The sequence below is a fragment of the Podarcis melisellensis genome (genome assembly GCF_964234715.1).
Source record: "Podarcis melisellensis genome assembly, chromosome: 16".
NCBI classification, from domain to species: Eukaryota; Metazoa; Chordata; class Lepidosauria; order Squamata; family Lacertidae; genus Podarcis; species Podarcis melisellensis.
The window spans coordinates 10,397,140-10,424,856 of NC_138533.1; the positions used below are offsets into that span (position 1 = coordinate 10,397,140).

General features: G+C 46.4%; 2 protein-coding genes across 7 annotated transcripts in view; one reads left to right on the top strand and one right to left on the bottom strand.

Annotated features, from left to right (window-relative positions):
- The window catches only part of LOC309358591 (uncharacterized protein), an 18,681-nt gene extending 14,923 nt beyond the window's left edge, over positions 1-3,758 (bottom strand). For 2 of the 5 annotated variants that reach the window (XM_081891925.1, XM_081891923.1), the window contains exon 1: positions 514-1,406. In XM_081891925.1, the coding sequence (XP_081748051.1) occupies positions 514-550 (37 nt within the window). In that variant the 5' untranslated portion in view covers positions 551-1,406. Of the gene's footprint in view, positions 1-513; positions 1,408-2,844 lie in introns of those variants that run through there. The other 3 variants (XM_081891922.1, XM_081891924.1, XM_081891921.1) reach the window with 3 other exon arrangements.
- FDPS (farnesyl diphosphate synthase) lies at positions 1,543-26,354 on the top strand. 2 transcript variants are annotated; one of them, XM_081891764.1, is made up of 10 exons: positions 1,543-1,630; positions 8,598-8,749; positions 10,868-11,008; positions 12,635-12,715; positions 14,324-14,446; positions 15,492-15,580; positions 16,087-16,159; positions 17,788-17,865; positions 23,005-23,139; positions 25,851-26,354. In XM_081891764.1, exons 1-10 carry the CDS (start codon positions 1,558-1,560, stop codon positions 26,049-26,051), a joined length of 1,146 nt encoding a protein of 381 aa, XP_081747890.1. In that variant the 5' UTR covers positions 1,543-1,557; the 3' UTR covers positions 26,052-26,354. The 2 variants fall into 2 exon arrangements, with proteins under 2 accessions (XP_081747890.1, XP_081747891.1); XM_081891765.1 differs by lacking the exon at positions 1,543-1,630 and adding an exon at positions 4,820-4,976.
- The last annotated feature ends 1,363 nt before the right edge of the window (positions 26,355-27,717 follow it).

Here is a 27,717-nt window from a genome sequence, read left to right on the forward strand (position 1 = left end):
CTATTGCTTTTTGATGCAAAGCTCAAATAAATACAAGATAAACCAAATGACCTTTCACAACGGCAGCAATCAGAGATAACATAATCCTGCTATCTGTGCTCCAATAATTCTTTGTAAACCACTTTGAGGGCTTTTTAAAAGCCATCAAGTAGTATATAAATCTTATGAAATCAAATAAATGCTTTAACAGCTAGTAGGGGAGAGAGATCTCTTGTCTCAACCGAGTCCTAAACTAATAGGATCAAATTTGCTGGTGGATTCCAGTTCAGCAAATTTCACACCGCAGCTACACATTAAATAAGTAAATAAAGTCTTTGGTTGGAGACCGGTAACTTTCAGGCTTAGAATCATAGAATCATAGAGTGGGAAGAGACCACAAGGGCCATCCAACTCTATCTTCCAGCAGGATATCCTGGGAGAACATTCCACACACACACCCTGGTCCCTCCCCCACCCTCCCAGAATAATAATTAATAATAATAATAATAAAATAATAATTAAATAAGTCATTACCTGCACAGATCAAAATGAGGCACTGCGGGAACTGCATCCCCCAAAGTCGTCAGCTGCGCCCAGGAGCCCCGAGCCTGCGTTTGAAACGGCAACTTCGAGAATAAGGGTCTGAGATCATCCTGACCCCATTTCCTTTGTAAAGAAACCCAGCCTCTGCGTGGGTGGTACAGTTTGAGACCAGGTGGCTGAACAGAATAACAGTGTGGCTTCACAAGTACAGCGGTACCTCGGGTTACATATGCTTCAGGTTACAGACTCTGCTAACCCAGAAGTAGTACCTCGGGTTAAGAACTTTGCTTCAGGATGAGAACAGAAATCGTGCTCCGGCGGCACGGCAGCAGCGGGAGGCCCCATTAGCTAAAGTGGTGCTTCAGGTTAAGAACAGTTTCAGGTTAAAAACGGACCTCCGGAACAAATTAAGTACTTGACCCGAGGTACCACTGTAGTCATTTGCTGAATGTGGATCGGTTCCAGGGCTTGGACGCAGTCAGGACCGGATTTACGTATAAGCTAAACAAGCTATAGCTTAGGACCCCATTCTCTTGGGGCCCCCCAAAAAAATTAAAGGGGGGAAAAACTGGATGTACATTTCCAAAATATAAGATAAAAAACAAATAAAATAAAACCTACATACAGCAACAGTGTTTTGTGTTGTGTAGGCTCCTGTGAGGTAAGTCATGGCCCCTGCCTGCTAGCCTGCTCCCTAAAATATCACTGGTTTGCTCCTTTCTATATATAGGGTGCCTACATTCTGCATGGACTGGTTGCAGGACAACATGTGCAAATGGCTTTAGATACCGATTTGGTTCATAAATTACCATATAGCATATATTCAACACACAAAAATAGTGACAATTTGATGTTGACAAAGGACAGCTGGACATATAAAGGGTCCCATTACCTTCAGTAGCTTAGGGCCTCATCAAACCTATATCTGGCCCTGGACGCAGTGAAGGCTTTGGGTCTTGCAATTTGCTGGGCCGCAGCACGGAACAGATGCCAACACAATTTGGGGTGGGGTGGGATTCTGTCTCCTCAGAAGGGATGCAGGTGGGGGGAATTCAATTCAATTCACATCTGAAGGCAAATCTATCAAATTCACAATATCTGGAACCAGGTGAAACCTAAAACACAGTCGTCTTTCAAGATTTGCCATTGTCGTGAATTTTGCAATGTAGTTGCAAAATGTAGTTTAAAAAAAACAACTAGCAAATTAATGGAAATTATGGATTCTTTTTTATTATTGGGTGGAATTCAAGGCTGCACTCTTCCAATAGTTCTGCTTGTCAGATGGAACAATTCTTCCCTCTCTTATCTGCCCTGCGGTGGGGGGTTCCCTAACCCCCTTGAGGTAATTTTTTTGGGGGGGGCACAGAGGGGAGGGCTTCCACTTATGGGCCTCATTAGGTGAATCCCACCCATTACTATAAAATGGTGATGATGATGATTTGCACTTATTAGTCAATTTTTTATGAGAAGCAGCATACCAAAAACCAGCGGCTACAGAGTAAACACTAAAACACATTCATATTGATATGAAAAGGGAGGCCTAAAACATCCTACGCACTGAAGGAGGCCACAGATAATTTAAGAGCGTGATGGAAAAGAAGTATAGTTTTGTGTTTGGTTTTGTTTTGCCTGGCATCTAAAATAGATAGTAGAAACTTATCTTCATGTAAACTGCTTTTGATAAGGTGTTTTGTTTTGTTTGCAATCAAGCAGTGTATAACTTTTATTAGATATGAAGTAGCTTTGAGGCTTTTGTTGTTTATAGCGGCTAACAAATAATTTACAGCAGAGCCACACCATACAGTTAAAACACTTGACGTCTCCTTGCAGAGCTATAATTCCCAGCACCTAAAAAAAATATTCTACAGTTCCCAGGATTCTTTGGAGGGAATCATGCACTTGAAAAGTGCATTTGGCGTGCCTGGCATTGCCACCCATCGTTCTTTTCTCTCTCTGCTTTCCTTTCCTTTTGCAGGGAAGTATAGTCCTGGGTTAAACCACAGGGCCTAGGACTTGCCGATCAGAAGATCAGCAGTTCGAATCCCCACGACGGGGTGAGCTCCCTTTGCTCGGTCTCTGCTCCTGCCAACCTAGCAGTTCGAAAGCACGTCAAAGTGCAAATAGATAAATAGGTACCACTCTGGTGGGAAGTTAAACGGCGTTTCCGTGCGCTGCTCTGGTTCGCCAGAAGCGGCTTAGTCATGCTGGCCACATGACTCGGAAGCTGTATGCAGCTGCCTCGGCCAATAAAGCGAGATGAGCACCACAACCCCAGAGTCGGTCACGACTGGACCTAACGGTCAGGGGTCCCTTTACCTTTACCTATAGTCCTGGGCTACATTTTGGAGTCCCTTGTTTTGCCATCCTCCTCTTGACTATTCCAGCCTTGATCTCGCTCTCCAGAAAGCACTGTGCCAAGGGTGATGGCATTTGTAAGACCTTTCCTTTACAGCCAACTATTACGCAAGGCAACATAGATGAACTTTCCCCTTTGTCTCGCTTTCTTCCTTGCAGGGGAGGCAAAGCAAAAAGCAAGGCGTATACTTAGGAGGAAGATCCCTCAGGGAACTGACATCCTCGTCTTCTTTGTAAAGTTATATTGCTTCTTGTTTGGGTGGATGGCTTAAAATGATCAGCCTTTGGGCAGTCTGCGTTTGGAAAACATGAAATTATATTTGCACAGTATTATTACTATTAATGAGGTTGCAGTGTTTAATTTATTAAGGGGTTATATTAAATTAATTTTAGAAGAATTTATAGTTAAATGAGGCGTACCTGATTAATTAGGCTAGACATTAGGCCAGGGTTGGGCAGGTAGTGGCCGTAGGGGTGACAGAAAGAGAGGGAGAAAAAAAGGCTGGGAGAGAAGTGCCTGAAGGAGAGAAAAAGAGAAAGGAAGGGCAGAAAGAGTGCTTTTCATTTAAGAAACAGACACAATAAAAATGAAAAGTAAAATTGAAAAAAGAGTGCTTTTCATTTAAGAAACAAACACAGTAAAACTGAAAACCAGCTCAGCCTCCTTTGTGAGGCTGTCTTTGACCTTTCTCTCTTCTTTCCATTTCAGTTACGCAGAAGTATGTTTCAACAACCCAAATGTGGTCGGACTGTGTCCTGGTAAAGTTTGCCTTTTTTTGCAGAAGAAGGGCAGAGGCAAAGAAAGAAAACACACCTCAGAATTTAGTATTTTTTACGTGCTAAGTTTTAGACGGCTTGTATTAAACACAACTTTTTTCATTACAGTAATAATAATAATAATAATAATAATAATAATAATAATAATAATAATAATTTATTATTTATACCCCGCCCATCTGGCTGGGCTTCCCCAGCCACTCTGGGCGGCTTCCAACAAAGATTAAAAATACATCAAAATGTCACACATTAAAAACTTCCCTGAACAGGGCTGCCTTCAGATGTCTTTTAAAGATAGGATAGCTACTTATTTCCTTCACATCTGAAGGGAGGGTGTTCCACAGGGTGGGCGCCACTACCGAGAAGGCCCTCTGTCTGGTTCCCTGTAGCCTCACTTCTTGCAATGAGGGAACCGCCAGAAGGCCCTCGGCGCTGGATCTCAGTGTCCGGGCTGAACGATGGGGGTGGAGACGCTCCTTCAGGTATACAGTACTCTGTAGGGCTTCTTGCAACTCTGTGCCTCTCAGGGGGTGAGAAACATTTTTGTAGGGGTTGTGGGTTGCATTCCCTTCAGTCTTTTTTTTGGGGGGGGGGTCATCTGTTGGGTGGGTGTGCACGTTCTGCTGAAATGAAATGAAAGTGTGTCTCCATGAAGGGTGAAAAAACTGCTTGTTACACCGTGTCCTATAGGTGTGAGTCTTCCCTCCCCCAGATTGATATTCCTTTTGTGAACCAAATCTACACTGCTATCTCCAACTGGCAACAAATCTAAACCAGACCAGCTTCGCTTCAGAAGCAACAAGATAAAAAACCGAAATCTTAACGGCACAATATTTCCCTGACGAAGAACCCTGTGAGGTCAGAAGGCTTGCGAAACTTTCAAAGGCAAATACTCCTTTGCGGTAGCGCTTCCTCCCATTATTCCCTCCCACCATGGGCTGGTTTGTTTCCCGCCTTCTCTTCCCACCCCTTTTGTTTCCCCGCCAGCCAATCCAAAGCTCCCGTGGGGTTCAAGCGTCTCTGCTCACTCCTCCTGATTGGCTCCCCGCCCCATGGCCCGTCCTCATACGATGGAGAAAGCCAATCCAGGTAGTGGCGCTGCTATGGTCCATTTTTACCAAGGGAACCGCCGCCCTCTTTCGCGGTGCACTCTGGGGGTTGTAGTCCGCCAGCCGGCAAACCTGCGCTGGGTTCCTTGGGGCTCTGACAGCGCGAGGACTACAAAGCCCTGAATGCACCCCGGCGCAATAGGAATCTCTATAAGTAATGCTGCCCGCAGCTCTGGGTCAGTGGCGCAGAGAAGCCTGGAGAAACAGGATCAGGTGAGAGAGCCGGCGGGGAGGGGTAGAAATCTTCCTTTCCTTCGTATTCCCTTATAATGCTATATTATAAAATCAACAGGGAGCCTAAAAAAATAGCAGTTCTTTAAGGTGCCACAAGACTCCTTTGTTGATTTACCTGCAATAGACATAGCACGGCTATTCCACTGGAAGCTGCATTTATTACCCACCCGAGGTCTGCGTGTGTATTACCCAGCCTAGACGCGGGAAAAAACCTCATCAAAGAGCGGGGAAAGAAGGCAAAAAGGGTTCCTTTAACAGGAATGGGCGGGGAGGACTCCCGGATTCTCTGCAAACGTCTGTGTGGTTAGGACATTGTTGACAATGCAAGTCACTAGTCCTCAAGGGGTTTTGCTATCTTACCTTCCAACACATACCTAAAATAGCGTAGTGGCAAATTCGCAAGTCTTTTCGTGATAGTTAAAACCATGACCCCTTCTAAGACAATGCAATGATAATAAGAATAATGGATGCATTTCAATGATCAATGCAAATCTCCAGGTTTTGCCTTTCATAGGAATTTAGTTTTTCTGTGCACATACTTGGGAAATGATTTGGAGTGCTCCTGTATCTTCCTTCAGGGTGATTTAAGTTGTGCTTTGCTTGAAGTTCCATTGTACGTAACAGAACGTGTACGCCCTTCTCTTGAAACAGAAGCATCATGTTCTCCGTGTTCCTCATGCTTAACTTTCACCCCCAAGCATCCTTTCCTCCTTCGTGGAGCCCTCTTGGCTCCCTGGTATGGTCCAGAGCTTAGGGCGAGGACTCAAGCATAATTTGGAGGAAAACTCCAGTGGAATGAAATCAAACACTCATCGCTGAGCCTACCTAGTGGCAGTGAAGGCGGCAAAAAAGTCATACTTTGCTGCCTCCGTTGCATCCTCATTGTGCCATCTAACAGAGCTTTTTCCAGGTATGGGGGCTTTTACAACCTGGCCTGAAGGAAGTGGCAAAACTGATCATAGCTCGCTGTGGCTTCTTTGCAAAGAATTTTGAGGATAAAATTGCTTGCATCCACCGGGATTTTGACTCTGCTGATGAATCCTGAGGGGTGTCCAGAGCACGGTCTCGTCCTGTTGTGTTGGATGAGTTTCAGTTAGTAAACTCAAGGATGTCGATGATGTGCTTGGATTAGCCTTATGGGTAGTCCCTGCCTGCTTAAGTACATGGCGATGAAGCCACTCCTTTCAGGAAACCCTCTCTGGATAAAGAAAATCTAAGTAACTACAAGCAAGTTGCCAATCTCCCCTTATTGAGCAAGGTTTTGAGTGGGTTGTCGTGGACCAGATCCAGGGGCTCTTCAAGGAAACAAATTTCCTAGATCCATTTCAGTCGGGGTTCAGGCCAGGGCTTTAGAGGTGTCAAGGTCCGGTTCACGGGAGATCGAAGTCCTAGCAAGGGAACATCAGGACCGGGGGCAAGATGGTGGGGTGGGAGCAGGAACGGGGGTCCAGGAGTCAGGAAGCCAAGGGTCCGAGGGTCAGGAAGCAAGGAGTCCAGAAGTCAAGGGTCCGAGGGTCAAGAAGCAGGGAGTCAAGAGAGCCAGTATGGTGTAGTGGTTAAGAGTGGTAGACTCGTAATCTGGTGAACCGGGTTCAATTCCCCGCTCCTCCACATGCAGCTGCTGGGTGACCATGGGCTAGTCACACTTCTTTCAAGTCTCTCAGCTCCACTCACCTCAGTGTTTGTTGTGGGGGAGGAAGGGAAAGGAGATTGTGAGCCGCTTTGAGACTCCTTCGGGTAGTGATAAAGCAGGATATCAAATCCAAACTCTTCTTTTTCTTCTTCAAGAAGCCGAGGTTCAAGGATCAGGAAGCAAGAAGCCAAACGCAGCGAGGCAGGAAGTGTGTTACTGTGGCAAAGAGCCGATCTTGTATCCCTTCCCGGCTCTTGCCACCAGATGCTGTGAGTTACCAATCGGACTCACCTTGCCTCTCCAGAACAAACTTAGGAAGGCCCCAGTCCTGCAAAGTCCTATTGGTCACAGGGCCTGGCTCCTGCACGCACACCTGATAAGAGGAGGGTGGCACCACTTTGCGGTGGTTCCCGTCCTACTTGGATGGTCGTTTCCAGAGGGTGATTTTGGGGGGTGCTCTTCAGTCCTGTGGAGCCATCAATGTGCGGTTCCTCAGGGTTCAGTTTTATCCCCTTATGCTGTTTAACATCTGCAAGAAACCGCTGAGTTATCCAGAGTTTTGGACTATGTTGTCAGCAATATGCTAATGGCTCTGCTTCTTGTATGCATCTTCAGTTGTAGCAGTGGGTGTGCTAGACCGTTGTCATACCTCAGTAATGGGATGGATGAGATTCTCTCTGAAGAAGCGAGCGCATAGCTTGGGCGTACCTCTGGATCCTTTGCTGTCACTTGAGGCTCAGGTGGTCTCAGTGGCACACAGTGGCTATCCTCAGCTTTGGCAGGTGGCCCATCTGTGCCCCTGTCTGGACAGGGGTAGCCTAACTTCCGCCATCTATGCTCTGGATATCCTCTAGGTTAGATTACTGTGATGCGTTACATATAGGGCTGGTGCAGTTCAGCTGGTGCAGAATTCGGCAGCCAGGTTGCTAACTGAAGCAAGACAGTTTGAGAATATCACTTTCATTCTGGCCCACCTGCCTTGGCTGCTAATTAGTTTCTGGGCCGAATTCAAAGCGCTCGTTTTGATCAATAAAGCCTTAAGCTGTTCAGAATCACTATACCTCAAGGACTGCCTTTCCCCATACAAACCGACCTAGACTCTGCAGTAATCATGTGAGATCCTTCATCGAGTGCCTCCTCCATGAGAGGTACGGAGGGTGGCAACATGAGAACAGGGCCTTTTCTGCAGTGGCTCCCCTTTTTGTGGAATGCTTCCCCCAGGCAGTCTTGCCCGGCTCCTTCATTATATATCTTTAGGTGCCAGACGAAAACATTCCTCTGTAATTAGGCCTTTGGCTGATTAATATCCCATGGCCTTTTAAATATGTTTGTGGGGGGGGGATTATTGGTTTGTTTTGGTTTTATTACATGTATTTTGTGTTCTCATTTTGCATTTTTATGTTATGAACCGACCTGTGATCTTCGGATGAAGGGTGGTATACAAATTTAATTAATAATAGCAACAATAACTTAGGAGCATGCAGGGGCTAAAAAGTTCCCTGATCAAGCTGGTTGGATGGATGCTGGAAATTGAGATTCTGATGCAGAAATAGTATCGGGTCTTTGACGCACCCCCGTGACCTGAACCACCACAGTGCTGTGTATCTGTAAAATTAAAATTCATTGTTCCGTCCATGTTTTGGCTCAACCCAGTACTTCGCAGCCTTCCCAGGAGGTTTCCCATCAGGGAGGGTAGCCTGAGACCAAAAGTGACTCCCTACCCCTGTATTAGAGCAAATGAATGGAATGGGGGAAGAAGACTCCTTTAGGAGGGAGCAGAATGGAGCCAGGACCTCCTGGGTTGGGTTCTTGCTTAGAACTCCTAAAAAAAGTTCAGCCCACGTTGTGCAATTGCCTTGGGTGTAGGCTGCCTTCTGTTGCTCTAGAGACTTTTGTGTAGACATATCACAAAGTGTGTGGGTGCCTTGCCTTGTGTAATTCCATGGCCGTGTGCTTCTCTTTTCCAGATAGAAGAATGAGCCAGAATGGAGTGGAGGCGGCGGCGGCGGCCACAGACAGGGACCAGTTTGTGGGGTTCTTCCCCCAAGTTGTGAAGGATCTGACGGAAGATGACCTCCACAACGCAGAGGTGTCTGATGCCGTCGCCAGGCTGAAGCAGGTGATGGCGTGAGCTTGATTGAAAAGGCTTTTAATGGAAACTTGAAGATGGTGGTTGCCAACATGGTGCTCGTGGGCACAGCGGCCTTCTTCAGGTCTTCCTCTGCTTGTCCACAAAGCCTCTGAGCCCCCAACTCTCTGCCCCCTTGGTCATGAGATATAGAGGGTCATCACCTTTCTTCCTTGAGAAAAACAGATGAAGAAGGAAGTTGGGAGAGTGATGTTCTTTCCCACTTGCTCTTTGGGCTCTATGGGCTTTTTGTTCAACTTCATCCAACTTCGTCATCCATTAGAAAAAGTAAAGTGTGTGTGTGTTGTGTATGTGTGTGTGTTCTGGGAGAGGGACCAGAAGGGGGCTATCTATGGCAGACACCCAAAACCCCAAATATATCTTTATGTGATCCCTGACTGGTTGGGACATGATGATCTAAGACAGGCATTCAGGCCTCTAAAGGTTAGTGACCCTTGCCTTAAGCTGTGGTGCTGTATATTTGCGGCAGTTTCATCTCCCTAAGGCATGCGCCTTATCTAAAGGGCAAATTGTGCTGTTCTTCTGTCTCATTTATTACATTCATTTTCTTCCCTGTTCCATTTGTTTACATTTGCCTCCCAGGCACATCCAGGCTTCAGCAAGGTGGTGACTTCATGGTGCTTGGGGCCTATTCTGTCTTTCTGCCTCAGAGTGGTTTCACTTTTCCCAGGGAACTCTGGGAGTTGTAACTCTGTTAGGGGATTAAGGGTCTGCTCTCGGCACCCTTAACAGACTACATCTCCCAGAGTTCTTTGGGGGAAGCCGTGGCTGTTTAAAGTGGTATCATTGTGCTTTAAATGCGTGGGGGAAAGCAAGTAAGGGAGGATGTGCCGGCTGCGGATAAAATGGTGCAAAGTGTGGAAAAAGTGGACATAGAAAATATTTTCTTGTCATAGAAGTCAGGAGCCATTCAGTGAAGCCAAATGTTGGAAGATTCAGGACAGACAAAAAGGAGGGCTTCTTCACAAGGCTTTTTTGATTAAGCTATGTATGGAGTTCGCTTCTATGATACGTTAGCGATGGCTGTTAAATGGGATTAGGCAAATAAGCCTGTCAGTGATTGTGAGCCATTACGTCTATATATTATTTCCAGCATTGGAAGTGTGGGCCTCTGAATGTCTGTTGAAATCATAAGTAGGGAGTTGTTGCTGTTAGCAATTGTGTGTGCAATGTATGTGTGCAATGGATATTGTTTCACAACCTTATAGCAAATCCTTGTACAGCAGTATTTCCCAAACATGGGTCTCCAGCTGTTTTTGGACTACAATTCCCATCATCCCTGACTACTGGTCTTGCTACCTAGGGATAATGGGCAGTCCAAAAACAGCTGAAGAAACACTGCTTTACACGATGGGAGGACTACAACTTCTGGTCATTGGCCGTTCTGGCTGGGACTGATGGGAGCTCGAGTCAGCATCTGGAGGGCCACAGGTATTCCCCATCCCCACTTTAAGTAAAGGTAAAGGAGGAACCCCTGACCATTAGGTCCAGTTGCGGCCGACTCTGGGGTTGCGGCACTCATCTCGCTTTACTGGCAGAGGGAGCCGGCGTACAGCTTCCGGGTCATGTGGCCAGCATGACTGAGCCGCTTCTGGTGAACCAGAGCAGTGCACGGAAACGCCGTTTACCTTCCCGCCAGAGCGGTACCTATTTATCTACTTGCACTTTGACGTGCTTTTGAACTGCTAGGTTGGCAGGAGCAGGGACCGAGCAACAGGAGCTCACCCCGTCGCAGGGGTTCGAACCGCCGACCTTCTGATCGGCAAGTCCTAGGCTCTGTGGTTTAACCCACAGCGCCACCCGCTTTACACCTCACTTAATATGTGATCCCTGACTGGTTGGGACATGACTGGTCTAAGATGGAAGCAAGAACCGGTGTCCCTCCAGATGTTACTGAACTGCCACGTCTGCCATCTCTGACCATTGGCCATGCCTGCTAATGGGGCTGATGGGAGCTGCGGGGCCACAGGTTCCTCCATCCCTGTTCCGAAGCCTGCTTTCAGTAGCAAAAATCTTCCTCTATCGTGGAGTGTGTAACTATGGGGGTGAGTGTCCCAGCAAATGTTATCCCTCCCTGTTCCCCTGCAGGTCGTGGAATACAATGCCGTCGGGGGAAAATATAACCGGGGCCTGACGGTGGTGGCTGCTTTCCGGGAGCTGGCTGCGCCAGAGCAGCAGGATCCGAAGAGCTTCCAACGTGCTCTAGCTGTTGGGTGGTGCATTGAACTGGTGGGTGTTTTGTACACAATTATCCCTGTTATCTGGTGATGTGGAAATGAAAGGGTGTATCCCCAGGCTTGCCATATCTGGCCGGATTTATGTCTAATCTCAATTTGTGTGGATGTGACACCCATGCTTGAGAAATACAATTTCTGCTTGTCCTGAGGTGAGCAGACCTACTAGTCACAATGGCAGTGCTCTACTTCCTGATCATAGAATCATAGAATCCTAGAGTTGGAAGAGACCACAAGGGCCATCGAGTCCAACCCCCTGCCAAGCCGGAAACACCATCAGAGCACTCCTGACATATGGTTGTCAAGCCTCTGCTTAAAGACCTCCAAAGAAGGAGACTCCACCACACTCCTTGGCAGCAAATTCCACTGTCGAACAGCTCTTACTGTCAGGAAGTTCTTCCTAATGTTTAGCTGGAATCTTCTTTCTTGTAGTTTGGAACCATTGCTCCGTGTCCGCTTCTCTGGATCTTGATCTTGGAGGAAACATGCTTTTGAAATGGCTGGGAATTGCAGGTTGGGATAATTGCCCCTGCACTCTGGTTCTGCCTTTGGGCTACCCATAGGCATGTGATTGGCCCCAGGGAGAACAGGCTGCTGGACAACATTGCCTGCTATAGCAGGTCTCTTGTTACCTTCTTTTGTGTCAAATTTTCATCAGACTTTAAAATCTTTACATAGAAATTCCAGATTTCAAATTTGTTACACATTTCTCTCTAAACTTGTTATTTTCAGTCCTGTCCCATACTGCATTCCAATAAACATTTTGCCTAAGGCATAGCCTTCTATATCATAGACTATCATTTTTCTACCGCTGCTCATATTTCAAACCCTGCTCGCGATTCCATCTGATTATGGTATCTTTTCAGATATTCCAAAAAGGGCTTCCATTCTGTCATGAATATTCTGTCATGTTGGCTTCTTATTTTTGCTGTTAGCACCGCCAATTCTGCATAGTCCATTAGCTTTAAAATCCAATCTTTTTTTGGTGTTTTCTCTTCTTTCCAGTTCTGTGCATACAAGAGTCAAGCTGTTGTTGTTGCATACATAAATAAGTTAATCTGATTTTTGGGGGGTCTCTGATCCTATTATCCCTAAAGGAAAGGCCTCAGGATTTGGGGGAATTACCAGTTTAGACTTTTTTTGCATTTTCATTTCGTTGTGTATGATTTCCCCCAAACCATCCACCACATTTAAAAAAACGTTCCCTCATTCTTATTTGGCCTTTATCTTCCTATATATAGGAAGGCCTGGCATTTCTCAAGCTGCAAGACCGTGACAACAACCTTACCACGATCTTGCAGCTTGAGAAATGGCGAACTGACTGGCCCAAGTGAGCTGTTTAAAAAGCATGGGGGGAGGCCCTCCTATTTTAAACCTGCCTTTCACACAGCAATTTAGCAGAGTCTGTGTGAAGCGTCTTCCTTTGCTGAACATGCCTTTAAAGGGGGTGGGGCTCCAGGTGAGCTATGGGGGAGGCATGGGGTGATAGGTGAGGGATGGGCAGGTGTGGAGGATGGGCAAAGGGGTAGCTGGTACTGGCTAGGAGAGGGAGCAGGTGTGACAACCCCTAGTATTACAGTATGCAATAATAATATGGGGGTGGAATCTGGTTTGATTTCAGCTGCAGGCCTTTTTCCTGGTGGCAGATGACATCATGGACTATTCAGAGACCCGCCGGGGCCATCCCTGTTGGTACAAAAAGGTAGGGATTATGGTTTCTAGGGTTTGCCTGACCCCTGTGGCACGTGGGTTGGCCATTACAATGAAGGGAACAGCAACCTGTGGCCCTCTGGATGCTGTCAAGACTCCAACTCCCATCAGCCCCAGTGAGCGTGGCCATCAAGGATGATGGGATTTGCTGTTCATCAACATCTGGAGGGTTGTAGGCTCCCTATCCTATGGAGGATGTCCAGTTTCCAGGATCTAGCCTGAAATCTCTCATTGGCCCAGGCAGCTTGTGAGTTGGGTGGTTTATCCGGATCCTGGTCTTCTGGTTCTGTTGTGTACCAGATGGTAGGTTCCTTGCCAACCTGGTCCACCAGATGTTATTGGATCCCAGCTCCTATCAGCTCCAACCAGTTTGGCCAGTGGCAAGGGATGATAGCTGTAATCCAACAATGTCTGGAGGGCACTAGGTTGTGCAAGAGCAGCTCTGGGTGACAGATGATTGAATGTCCTGAGCGTTAGTTTATGTCCTGTCCTTTAGTTTATTGCATTAAGCATCATTTTGCAAGCCCCAAGCCTTCGCTGTTGCCTATTGTTGTCTGTCTGCTGTGCTCATTCACTCTGTGCTGTTGATTATGATCAGCATTTTAAATGCAAATATCAATGGTACAAGGAGATCAAAGAGACACAACACAAAAGGGAAACGGGGCTATGAGGGAAGGTGAGAAAAGCAAGCTTAATTACTTGGCCACAGAGGAATGTAGGACTCAGTGCTAGTCCTACTCTGAATAGACCCATTGAAATGAATGGTCATGGCCAGCTTATGTCCATTCATTTCAATGGGACTATACTGAATAAAACTTAGCTGGGTGCAGCCCAGAGATCTTGTAGTGAATGGGGAGGAGGGAATCTAGAGGAGCTAAAAGTTGCTAGCCTTTCGGCAAAACTGATGAAGAGGCCTTACGGCTCCCTCTCTTATAACCTGATAGAATATCCTCCACTGATTATTTTTTTAGATGCCATTTTGGTGGAGAGATAACTAGCTACCACCAGCCGTTCAAAAACATATATTATTAGATCCAGTATGTGTGAATCGCCAGGCTGACCACCCCGTGCCACTTTAGTGCACATAAATGCACAATCAGGTGGATGTGTACTGGCGCATAGTTAAACTGTAGAACTCCCTGCCACAGGAAGGCCACCAACTTGGACGGCTGTAAAAGAGGATTGGGCAAATTCACAGCAGATAATGGCTGCCAGCCGTGATGGCTGTGCTATGCCTCAGAGGCAGTAATGCTTCTGAATATCAGCAGCCGGAAACCGCGGGAGGAAAGAGCGCTGTTGTGGCTGGATCCTGCATGAGAACATGATGCTAGGCTAGATGGCCATTGGCCTGATCCTGCAGGCTCTTCTTACATTTTTAGATGCGTTATAATCCATTCCCCTCTCAGGGTCAAAGCTTCTACAGACTCCTTAGTAATTAACGCCACAGTCCTATGCCAGTCTCCTCAGAAGTAAATTCCACTGAGTCCAATGGAGCTTACTCCCAGGTAAGCATCACAGGACTGCAGCCTCGACAATGAGCTGGAGTGTGTGCCTAGTCACTAATGCATTGAACTGTTTTTCCTCCCTTTCTGTCCCCCAGGAAGGAATTGGCCTGGATGCCGTGAACGATGCTTTCTTGCTTGAGTCCCTCATCTACCGCTTGCTGAAGCGATACTGCCGGGGTCAGCCGTACTACCTGAACTTGCTGGAGCTGTTTCTCCAGGTGGGTGCCGTGACAGGCTATCGTCATTTCAACACTGTCGTTTTTCAACACTATCTATATGCTGGGGACTGGGTCGAAGCCTTTGCCCCTGATGGAAGGTCCTTCTGTTGCCATGGAAACTGCTTCCCCTTCATGGAGGGGAGGGGAGAATTTGCGGGCTTGAGTGTGGCGGAGGCCATTTTGACCTGCAGAGAATATACTCCCTGACCAAAAGGAAGACTGCACACACACCCATTGCTTTTTCACGGCACCCCGTTCCCACATCTGCAGAAAGGTCTGAGGGAGCGCTTGTTGCAGATTTAATCAGCAGGAAAATATTTTCTCTCTTTTATTTTAAACCCATCTTTGGGGATAGCATAAGCTTTTTTTTTTAAAAAAAAAAAATTTACCCCACCACCCTTCCATTTTATCCCCACAACATAACCCTGTTGTGTTGTTTAGGCCTGACAGGCCCAAGGTCACCCTATGAGCTGCATGGCTGTTTGGGGATTTAAGCCCTGGTCCTAATCTCACCCTTTGACCATTATAGCAGCCTTAAGGCTAATGGAGAAAGCACCCTTGTGAGAGAAGCACACTGGAGGGTCTGGCTCTGGGGCCCATAACTCCTCCAAGAAGCCCCCTCTTTTGCAGTTTACTTTTGCAAACCTTGCTCTGCTTTCAAAAAAGCAGCCCTTTCCCCCCAGACGTGGCAGCACATTCTCTCTCTCTCTGCTTTCAAAGGTTAATCTTGAGGACTAGAATCTTTCCCCTTCACCAAGTTGATTGGGAAATCTCGATCACATCTACTACTGCCATTAGTTGAGAAGCCTTGTCCTTTGGGTAGGAAAATAATATCAGTGCCTTCTCTCTATTCCTTTAATTAACATATATCTAAGTTGCGCTTTGGTGAGGGAGGTCTGTGAAGAAGTAGCAGACGACCCTGATCGGGCCTGTTTTTAAAAATGAGACACTTTGCAACATTTCTTCATAGGAATAGCAGGGAGCTGGTGGTTTATCAATCTTAATTTTCTGCTCTTATCCTGTTCCTGCTCTCCCCACCCCCCAGACATCATACCAGACTGAACTGGGGCAAACCCTGGATCTTATCACTGCTCCCCCATCTAAGGTGGATCTGAACCGCTTCACAGAACAGAGGTGAGAAGCTACTGAGATGACAAGGAAATAGTATTGGACTCGGCCCAGGAAAAAAGTGGCGCAATGATGCTTATTGATAATTAAATCTACAAAAAGAACAAAGCCCTAGATCCATTGTTGGTCCTATTCAGAGTTGGCTCATTGCTATTAATGGACATGACCTAGCTGGAATATATTAATTTATGTGGCTCTGTTCTGAGGGTATAACTTACTTGAAAACAACCCGACCCTTTTTTATAATAAAGGGGAGCTGTGAGGTTTTGTTGTTGAGGGTTGGCAAAGGGGGTGCTGGGTAGACAGAATTGGTGTGCATAGCTGTCAACTTTTCCCTTCTCTTGCGAGGAATCCTATTCGGAATAAGGGAATTCCCCTTAAAAAAAGGGAAACGTTGACAGCTATGTTGGTGAGCAATGCAAGCAGGAGTTGCAGCCTGTAGTGTGTTGCATATTTATAATTCAAAGCTGGAAGGCTTTCAAGGCGTGACCGGCTCTAACCTTCTCTGGCAGGTACAAAACGATTGTCAAATACAAGACGGCCTTCTACTCATTCTACCTCCCAGTGGCGGCTGCAATGTACATGGTGAGCGAACGGACTTTTGCAATATCAATGTTGCTTGGCAGGGCGGGAGGGAGGGTGTCGCAAAGACAAGTTTTCCTGGGGCTGGAGAGCTGAAGGCCAAGCATGTTCAGGCTTCTGCCCTTAGCTAGGAGTCCTGGAGTCTCTGGCTCCCAGGAATAGCAAGGCCAGGGGGCTGCCAACCAAGCCCCATCCATCAGCCAGAGAAGAACCAGCTGCAAGTTGCTGGTTGCTTCCTCCTTGCTAACAAGAACGCTCAGCTCCAACTGCTAGTTTCCCCGGAAGCAACAGAAGCGGATCCCAGCCCATGAGCCAGAGGGCAAAGGGCCCTTTGAGGACAAGCAGCAAGGGGGAAGAACAGCCTGGCCCTAGAGCTATCAACCACTACTCAAACAAAAACACCTGCAAGGAAAGGTCAGCCTGCCCTGAACTGGATATAACTGCCCTCTTATAGCTGAAATAATAATAATAATTTTTTATTTATACCCCACCCATCTGACTGGGTCTCCCCAGCCACTCTGGGCGGATTCCAACCAAATATCAAAAACAATACAGCATCAGACATTAAAAGCTTCCCTAAACAGGTGTCTTTTAAAAGTAAAATAGTTCTTTATTGCCTTGACATCTGATGGGAGGGCGTTCCACAGGGCAGGTGCCACAACCGAGCAGGCCCTCTGCCTGGTTCCCTGTAACTTGGCTTCTCGCAGCGAGGAAACCGCCAGAAGGCCCTCGGAGCTGGACCTCAGTGTCCGGGCTGGATGATGGGAGTGGAGACGCTCCTTTGTTCTGTTCTTGGAATAACTCCTTCCTCTACCTTTCCCCTCAACTTCCCTTTTCCCCTTGTGTGCTTTAGTTTTTGACACTGAGAGCTGGGCCCCACTCCCTCAGTCTCTCTCCCTCGTTTTCATTTTTAATTGGTGTGAGCCGCTCAGGCAATTGTCTGCAAAAATGCAGTGAGAATAAATAAAAACAAGAAGGGTTTCGGGGACCCAAGTTCCCACTCCTAAAGGGGAGAATGTATGCATTTGGAATCTTTTATTTGAATCTTTGAGCAAGTCATTCTCTTGGGTAACTCTGTTTAACAATAGTGTGTATTCATTGAGCCACACAGCTGCACACAAAACAACATTATATATATATATATATATATATATATATATATATATATATATATATATATATAGACAAATATGGTCATTAAATAACAAAGCAAATTTAAATGAGTTTTAAAAAAATCTAAGAAGCTTCCGGCCATCAAATAGATCATTTATTCATAGCTTGTTGGATCCCAAATGCTTGCAGAAGCAAAACTGTTTGTGATAAAATACTAAAAAGGATGGAGAAAGGGCAGCCTTAATAGAAGAAAAAACCTTGTAAACTCACTGTAGACAATGGGAAGGCCCCTGTCCTGCACTGACCCCTCCAACAGAAGAAATGAGGAGCAAGGCCTTCAAAAGTAGCCTTGATGTGCCTGGATGTTTTTTACAGAAGGAAATACTAACGACTCTTGCCTCCCTGCCCCCAGAGAATTCTGGTAAATGTAGTTTTTGTGAGAGCTCAGGTAATGGCTTCCCAGGAGAAATGGCTCCCAAAGTAACTTTTAAATGTTTTGTCTGTCTTCTCTTCTCCAGGCGGGCATAGACAGTGAAGAGGAACATGCTCATGCGAGGACCATCCTATTACAGATGGGGGAGTTCTTCCAGATCCAGGTGTGTTTTTCTTCTCTTACTTATGGTGATCTCTGTCCACATCTACCCCGTCCTGTATACCTGAAGGAGCGTCTCCACCCCCATCATTCAGCCCGGACACTGACGTCCAGCGCTGAGGGGCTTCTGGCGGTTCCCTCACCGCAAGAAGTGAAGTTATAGCGAACCAGGCAGAGGGCCTTCTTGGTAGTGGCACCTGCCCTGTGGAACACCCATCAGATGTCAAGGAAATAAACAAGTATCTAACTTTTAAAGGCAGTTTAAAGGCAGACCTGTTTAGGGACGTTTTTAATGTTTAATGCTGTATTGTGTTTTTAATACAGTGGTACCTCTGGACGTGAATGGGATCCATTCCGGAACCCCGTTCGCACCCTGAAGCAAATGTAAGACGTGACTGCGGGTCGCGTTTCACTGCTTCCGTGCATGCGTGTTACGTCATTTTAAGCGTCTGCACATGCGCGAGCGGCAAAACCCGGAAGTAACGCACTCCGCTACTTCCGGGTCGCCATGGAGCACAACCCGAAAATATTTAAGCTGAAGCGTATTCATCCCAAGGTATGACTGTATTCGGTCGGGAGCCGCCCAGAGCAGCCAGATGGGCGGAGTATAAATAATAAATTATTATCTATTTATTTAAAGCACTGTTGTACCACAAACAGTCATGGCTTCCCCCAAAGAACTCTGGGAACTGTAGTTTAAGAGTAGGGCAAGTTGTTAAGAGACCCCTCAATTCCCTGTACAGAGCTACAATTCTCAGAGTGTTTTAATAGTCAATGCTTCTTTCACAGAACTCTGGAAACTGTAGTTCTCTGATCAGTTCCCAGGAGTCAGTGGATATGGCCTTAATTTGCCAAATACTCAGAGCATGTAATATTTTGTTTCAACAAGGAGGTCAGGGTTCAGAGGCGAAGCTGTGGTGGACCCTTTTTCTGTGCATACTTTTGTTCTTCTTCTCTTTCTCTCCCTCTCCATTCTTTCGATGGTTAGCTCCATGAGGACCAGCACCTTTCCTGTTATTTTAAATTGGGCAGAGAGCCTGTTGTTGCTGGTTATCTGTCATGATTCAAGGCTGCATTTCTAACTAAACCCCAGGACATACTTTTGTGTAGACAAGGTTAGCAGTAGACAAGATTACATCTCACAACTGGACTTGACTTCTGAGTTGACAAGGTTTGTCAAGTTACTACCCTGAAGGAATATGGAACAGGTTTGAACCAGGAAACCCAAAATTGCACTACTTGTTAGATCAGGCTAGCTGATATTTTGCCTAAAACCCCTTTTTTCTCCCTTCCTTCCTCTTATTAAAAGTTGCATGAGTGGGGAAAGAATAGGAAGAAGGAAAATGCTATGGGTTTTTTTTCCAGACGAATGCTGTTTTAAAACTTCAGTCCTTAGGGTAACTGAAATGGTGTATGCTGCTTTTGCAAGCTAGGGTCAGAGAGTTACATACCGTATTTTTCCGTGTATAAGACTAGGGTGCTTTTTTTACCAAAAAAGTAGGTTTAAAATTGGGGCTCGTCTTATACATGGGTGATGCTGAGGGGTGTTTTCTTAATTTGGAGTCCCCAAAAATAGAGGGTGTCTTATACATGGGGTGTCTTATACACAGTAAAATACGGTGATAGCTTATCAAAGTAACTCAAAGTCATATCTTATCCGTGTATTTGGTTCCAACTGATTGGACACCATTCATTCATTTACAGTAATATATGCTGCTTTTCGGGCAGACATCATAAAGCACTTTACATAAGATTATTATATCAGTAAGCATCACCTAAAAAAATAAATTCACAAGACAACTTGCTTATTTAGAAACAGCTGTTAATGGTTCTTCTTCCCTCATTGCAAGATGGTCCTTTAGTTACAGATTAGAAACCAAACATTAACGTGTGTGGGATGATCCAGACAGGTATTAAGGCACCCAACATAGTTTCAAGCAGGCTTGGACCTAGAATGAATCATAGAATCATAGAGTTGGAAGAGACCACAAGAGCCATCGAGTCCAACCCCCTGCCAAGCAGGAAACACCTGTCAGGGTACATTGGAACCTCACGTAAGCCAACGCTGTATACGTTTTTTTTAGAGAAAGAGTCGAGCTTGTAGACATGTCCAGACATTAGGAGACCCCCTGTTCCCCTTGCAAAGCTGTAATTCCCAGGGTTCCCTGGGGAGAGGGATCAGTGGTTAAGCCACTCTGAGAAACTGCAGCTCTGCAAAGGGAATAGAGGCCTCCTCCTAACAACTGACAGCAACCTGAACAAAAGACAGTTTCCCAGGATCCTTTGGGGGAAGCCATGAGTGTTTAAGGGACGTGGGTGGCGCTGTGAGTTAATCCACAGAGCCTAGGACTTGCCGATCAGAAGGTCGGCGGTTCGAATCCCCGCGACGGGGTGAGCTCCCGTTGTTCGGTCCCTGCTCCTGCCAACCTAGCAGTTCAAAAGCACGTCAAAGTGCAAGTAGATAAATAGGTACCGCTCCGGCGGGAAGGTAAACGGCGTTTCCGTGCGCTGCTCTGGTTCGCTAGAAGTGGCTTAGTCATGTTGGCCACATGACCGGGAAGCTGTACGCCGGCTCCCTCGGCTAATAAAGCGAGATGAGCGCCGCAACCCCAGAGTCGGCCACGACTGGACCGAATGGTCAGGGGTCCCTTTACCTTACTATGAGTGTTTAAAGAGGCATGATACTGCTTTAAATGTATCAAGTGGATGAGGCTTTCGTTTCATGACCCTGTTTCCATATGAGTTACAGTCTCTGCTCAAATGTGGGGAACATCAGGCTTGAGGGGGACATATTTTAATCCTCCAGGCTTCCCTCTTTGGCCCTCAGGTCTCTTCCTCCGGCCGCACACCAGCTCAGCCTTCCACCTTCCTCAAATATTTTTGCCTGGCAGAACCTCATTCCTCTTGCTTGCCTGATGTGTGTGTAGAAAGTAGCCTACCACACAAAGCCAAAGCTTACATGCCCAGTTTTGCCCCTGGCCCCAGCTACCACTGACATATGGCCCTCAGTCTGCGCAAGGTTTCCCATCCTTGCTCCATGCGATCAATCTAGGACCCTCTGCCTCTCCTCAGTCTCTCTGCTGCCAATTTTCTTTTCAAGGGTGGCTGGCTTTGGTCGTCATGGCAACCAGGAACCCATGTTATGGCAGCTTCCTGCTGGAACCTTGTTGAATGCCCATAATTGAGAGTGTCTGATATCTTTGCATTTATTTATTTTTTGTCCTTCCACTGAGTAACCTGTTGCTGGAGATCAATGGCAGGGGAAGAGTATAAACATTCTATATCCAAGGCAGTATATGTTTGTGTGTGTGTGTGTAAATATATGTATATATTTATATATTTTTTTGTTGATATGGGAAGTAACAGAGTAGATTACAGCAAGGAAGCTAAATCACTCTTGTAGGTAACTGATAACTCCTTTGTAAAGACTATACAGTGTCCAGAACCTTGCTTTCATAAACATATAACTGTGAAGAATATATTTACAATTTCATGCGCAGGTTTCCTCCTATTAATGTTTAGGGATCTTCCTCTGTCTGTTTGACTTCAGACAGATCACACTGACACAACACTGTCCCCAGCAGAGCAGCTGTTCTCCTCACAGACAGAGAAGCAGAAAGCAGTTAAAAACGACAGTTGCTGGAATAACAGTCACAACGGAACGGAATGCCTCTCTTATGTGAATCAGCCATTCACACGAGGGCTACTGCCAAAGCGGGGGGTGGGGGGTAAAAACCCATGTTAAAAAGACACAGTAACCCAACCTAAGTAAACATTCCCATTTCAGGAAATTAAACCATTATCCTTAACAGAGTTCCCCTGAATACGAGGAGAAGAGCTGTAGCTCAGTGGTAGAGCAGTTGCTTTGCATGTAGAAGGTCCCAGGTTCAATCCCAGGCACCTTCAGAGAGCTGCTACCAGCCAGTATAGGCAAAATGGAGCCAGATGGGCCAATGGCAGTTTCCTGTGTTCCCAAACTGCAGACAGCGAGGAGCTGGCTCTGCCACATGCTACCCCTCTCGCCAGCTAGGCTGGATCCCGCCTCCCTGCTCACAGGGGCCCTCAGGTCTAAGGGCCCCATGCAAGAGAGCAGCAGGGGCGATGGAGCAAGCTCTGTTATGCGCAACAGAATGCCGTGGAAAATTGTTTCAAAAGAAGGTACTGGAGCACTTCGAATCATTTGCCCATGTGCATGCAGAGAGATTAGCAGATCTTAGCTGAAAAACAGCATCTGGAGATCTGCACTGAGTGTTGCAAAGCCTCCTTAATTATTGCTATATGTTTTTAGGAGTACAGTGGTACCTCGGGTAACAGATGCTTCAGGTTACAGACTCCGCTAACCCAGAAATAGTACCTCGGGTTAAGAACTTTGCTTCAGGATGAGAACAGAAATCGTGTGGTGGTAGCGGGAGGCCCCATTAGCTAAAGTGGAACCTCAGGTTAAGAACAGTTTCAGGTTAAGAACAGACCTCCAGAACGAATTAAGTTTTTAACCTGAGGTACTACTGTATTACATAATCTTATAAAGGGTGGCATGGCGGTGAGGGCCATGAAGGGACCCTGCACTTCAGAATCTGCCATAATAATAATAATAATAATAATAATAATAATAATAATTTATTTGTACCCTGCCCATCTGGCTGGGTTTCCCCAGGCACTCTGGGCGGCTTCTACAGAGACCAAAAATACACTAAAATGTCACACATTAAAAACTTCCCTGAACAGGGCTGCCTGTCTTCTGAATGTCAGGTAGTTGTTTATCGCTTTGACATCTGATGGGAGGGCGTTTCACAGGGTGGGCGCCACTACCGAGAAGGCCCTCTGCCTGGTTCCCTGTAATCTCACTTCTCGCAATGAGGGAACCGCCAGAAGACCCTCAGAGCTGGGCCTCAGTGTCCAGGCAGAACGATGGAGGTGGAGTCGCTCCTTCAGGTATACTGGACCAAGGCCGTTTAGGGCTTTAAAGGTCAGCACCAACACTTTGAATTGTGCTGGGAAACGTACTGGGAGCCAATGTAGGTCTTTCAAGACCGGTGTTATGTGCCACTATACTATTGGCGCCTTGGTCTTCTCTAGCAATTTCTCTGAGCCCAGCTGTGCAGGTAATGTCAAGCCACAGCACTAACACTCTCCCTGCCTGCAGGATGATTTCCTTGACTGCTTTGGTGACCCTGAAATGACCGGGAAGATCGGAACGGACATCCAGGATAACAAATGCAGCTGGTTGGTGGTGCAGTGCTTGAAACGAGCCTCTGCAGAACAGAGACAACTTCTAGAGGTAAAGAGGCTTCACAGTTCCATGCCCTGCTAGCGTGGGAGGGGAGGGGAGCCATAATCCCTCTTTGTCCCACTGGGACCAGAAGCTGGTTGCTACCTGTGGATTTCTCCATCTCTCTTTGAAATCCAAGCAGCGATTCGAAAAAGAGCTTAGCTGCTTTTCATCAGGTGCCAAAATGGGTTTTTAAAAAATCCAGTTTACACCCTGATGCAAGTTACGGCAAAACACCAGCAAGTGTGCAGAAGTCAATTGAAATTGGTAAAGACAAATAACCTCTTTTTAGACAATTTCTTTTTTCATTCTTCTAAGCTACCTTTTGGGGGAAACACCCAAAGGCACAAGGACACTAAAAGAGCGTTGAAAGAAGTATTTTAACATGATAAAACGATGAGAAGAGTTAATTTTGTGTTTGCTGGTGAAAGATGAATCATAATAAATTAAATTAGATGTATTTATTTGTATCTAGTCATCCAGCCATTGCAAAAGCCTGACAGTATCAATGTACCGTATTTTTTGCTCTATAAGACTCACTTTTTCCCTCCTAAAAAGTAAGGGGAAATGTGTGTACGTCTTATGGAGCGAACGCAGGCTGCACAGCTATCACAGAAGCCAGAAAAACAAGAGGGATCGCTGCTTTCGCCACACAGCAATCCCTCTTGCTGTTCTGGCTTCTGAGATTCAGAATATTTTTTTTCTTGTTTTCCTCCTCCCAAAACTAGGTGCGTCTTATGGTCTGGTGCGTCTTATAGAGCGAAAAATACGGTAACTTGAACTGAAGTTTGTGTTAACTCGGACTCAAACTGCAACATAATGCAGACTTAAAATGCCAGATTTCCCTGGCAGGTGACAATATGCCAGGGGGGGAAAAAGACCTGTTCCTCTTTTAACAAATATTAAAATGAAATAAGTGACTAACAAAGGAACCTTATACAGTTCCTGTATAATGTACCTGGTGAATCAGATTCCTCACCAAGTTACGACACCTGAACAGCCACGCCATTAATTGAAGACCAAACAAACGGATGGCACAGTCTATTCATTAAGGTGCTATAAAATTCTGCAACTGATTAGCGAGGCTGCACCTCCTGACATTTCTAAAGTGTGTTTCTCTCAAGCATTTTAAAAGGGCAGGTGGAATAATTATTAATCATCATATGGTATTGAACTAGCGAATGCAGAAACTGCTCTGTCCAAGCTTTCCGGATCCAGGAACGGCGATAGCTATTGTACCGGCTGCAGCTGATAGAAGGCATTTCTAGCCAACTAGCCTACCTGGTCCTCCAGTGACAAAGCTGGATTGCAGAACCTGCTTCTTCAAAGGGAGCAGAACCCCATCCAAGTAGACAACTGGCCAATTTCTCAGGCACAGGAACCCTTCGCCCACAGTGCTTCCGCCCTGCCAGGATTCAAGCTCAGCTTGTTTCTCCATCCATCTCACGGCCTGACCCGATGCTAATAATTTATTATTTATACCCCGCCCATCTGGCTGAGCTTCCCCAGCCACTCTGGGTAGCTTCCAACAAAATATTAAAATACAATAATGCATCAGACATTAAAAGCTTCCCTAAAGAGGGCTGCCTTCAGATGTCTTCTAAAAGCCTGGTAGTTGTTGTTCTCTTTGACATCTGGTGGGAGGGTGTTCCACAAGGCGGGTGCCACTACCAAGAAGGCCCTCTGCCTGCTTCCCTGTAACTTGATTCAGATGCGATGGAGAAATAGAGCTGAGTGTCACCGGCATACTGAAGGCACCTTGCCCCAGAAGTCCTAATGGCCACTCCCAACAGTTTCATACAGATATTAGATAGCGCCGGGGATAACGTAAACTCCAGGGGGCCGGAAAGCACTCTCCCGATGCTACTTTCTGAATTTGGTCCAGGAGGTAGGACTGGAACCCAGTTCCCATTCCCCAGAGCCGGTCCAGGAAGACGCCATGGTTGATGGTATCAAAACCCAAAGAGGAGGTCAAGAAGCAGGAGCAAGGCCACACTCTCCCTTGCCCCACTCTCTGCAAGGTCATCCATCTGGACCGCCAAGGATGACTCAGTCCCATGGCCAGGCCTGAACCTGGATTAGAAGGGATCTAAATGATTGGTGTCACCCAAAAATGCTAGTAGCTGCCCCACCAGAATCCTCTCTACCCAAAACATTAGTCCACCCAAAACATTTGCCCCCAAAACATTAGTCATTATTGCTAAATGTGCATCTATGCATCTAAAAAGTAAAGGGACCCCTGACCATTAGGTCCAGTCATGGCCGACTCTGGGGTTACAGTGCTCATCTCGCTTTATTGGCCGAGGGAGCTGGCATACAGCTTCCGGGTCATGTGGCCAGCATGACTAAGCCACTTCTGGCAAACCAGAGCAGCACACGGAAACGCCGTTTACCTTCCCGCCGGAAGTCCTAGGCTCTGTGGTTTAACCCGCATCCCTATCATCTATGCATCTACACGTATGCAATTATGTGTCTTCCCACCCACCTTTTTTGGTGATGCATTTTCTTCTAGTTTTGTCACTGGAGTAGAATGTGGGCCACGTTTCAAGATCCCTGGGACCCATTGTTTGTGAAGGGTGCTGGGAACTGTAGCTCTGTGAGAAGAGGAGTGAACTACACTTCCCAGCATCCTTTCAGGGGGAAGCCATGGTGTGTTTTCGCAGCCTCAATCTGCCCTCGCAGCATTCCTTTCTTAAATCAATAAATCTCTGCCCTTCTAGGAGAACTATGGACAAAAGGATCTGGACAAAGTTGCACATGTGAAACAGCTCTATGAGGAGCTGGGCCTGAGGAAAATCTACCAGGACTATGAGGAGAGCAGCTACCAGTGCTTATCGGGCCTTATTTCCCAGCATGCTGTACGTCTGCCCAGCCAGATCTTCCTTGGCCTGGCCCAGAAGATCTACAAGAGGCAGAAATGACAGACTCGGCTATCAAGAAGGAAACCAGCGTATAAATGCTTGTCACATGTGTGTTTGTGTGGGAGGGTGGGTTTCCTCCCATCTTTCCTGACATTGATTAGTGGAGCTGCTTTAAAACCTGTTTTTGAAACCTAGTTCAGGCATTTCTTAACTCCCTGACACAGGGAGTGGTGGTTTGAAGGGGCTGGAAGGCTGAGTTACACCCTCTCTATCCAAGGTGTTCTCACCACTCTTTAAACTTCTGACTATTCCCAGGATTCCCTGGGCTAAAACCAAGTAGTGTCCAGCTTAACCCAAGAAACATGTCCTGCAGTGCTCTGGCCACTTCTCCCAACCCTGCTGGTGAATCTTTATCCCCCACCACTGCCACCACAACTCTTAGAAACAGCTGGTGGCTGCCTATTTAAAATCAAATTTAAAAATCCTTCCATGAAGCACATGGGGGTTTAATTTGGGGGCGTGGGGTTTTTTTTGCATCTTATATGCAAACTGATTTACCTCAGGGTGAGCTGTCCTGTGGCAATGAGAGCATTTTTGGCTTAGGATTTTTCTTCCTTCAATCTTTTTCTCCCATTCCCAGCCTCTAAGCAAAGGGATAAGGCTGCTACAGTTTTGTCTGTTTGTGGAAGAAGACAAGATCCATAGCTGAATGTAATCATCTCTGCAACACGCACCATGCATTTTAAAGCACCCCTCCGAAAAAAACAACCTGAGAATTGTGGTTTAAGGGCCCTGAGAATTGTTGCTCTGTGAAAGGGTAAACTACAGTTATCAATATTCGGGGGGGGGGGGGAGCGGAGTGATGTGCTTTTAATCAATCTCTCTCTCTCTCTCTCTCTCTCTCTCTCTCTCTCTCTCACACACACACACACACACACACACACACACACACACACCGAGCGTATCTATAGTAAATGTTACTGACTGTATGTCCTGACATACCTTCTCAGGAGGGAGAGCGATTCACCTGGATCAAAACAAACCTGTTCCCATTTGGGGGAGGGGGGGCATGAAGAAGACCCCCCTCCTGCCACCCTCCCACAGTGCTCTGGAGCAGCACCCAGGGGTGAAAATGATGTTGGGGGGGTAGTATCGAGCATCCTATCATAATGGAATGCACAGGCTGGAGAAAAATGAGTTTGTAGCAATAAATTATTTTGAAAGCAGGCTCTTGTTTTATATTCCTTTTAGTGACTTTTGTATACTCCTTTGTCGTATGTTTACGCTTTTACTTGCATAAGAGTTTTTTGGCCCAAAGCCCCCAACCCACCCTGTGAAATTGTGTTCTAAGCCGTCTACATGAAATACTCATTCAGTCTATCAATAAAATTCAGAGTTGGAAAGAAACTAACATGAAAGAAGTCCAACTTGTAAATTAAAATCCTTTTTCTGCAAGGAGCTTAAGATGGCATATACAGTGGTACCTCGGGTTAAGTACTTAATTCATTCCAGAGGTCCGTTCTTAACCTGAAACTGTTCTTAACCTGAAGCACCACTTTAGCTAATGGGGCCTGCTGCTGCTGCCGCGCCGCCGGAGCACGATTTCTGTTCTTATCCTGAAGCAAAGTTCTTAACCTGAAGCACTATTTCTGGATTAGCGGAGTCTGTAACCTGAAGCATATGTAACTTGAAGCGTATGTAACCCGAGGTACCACTGTATGGTTTT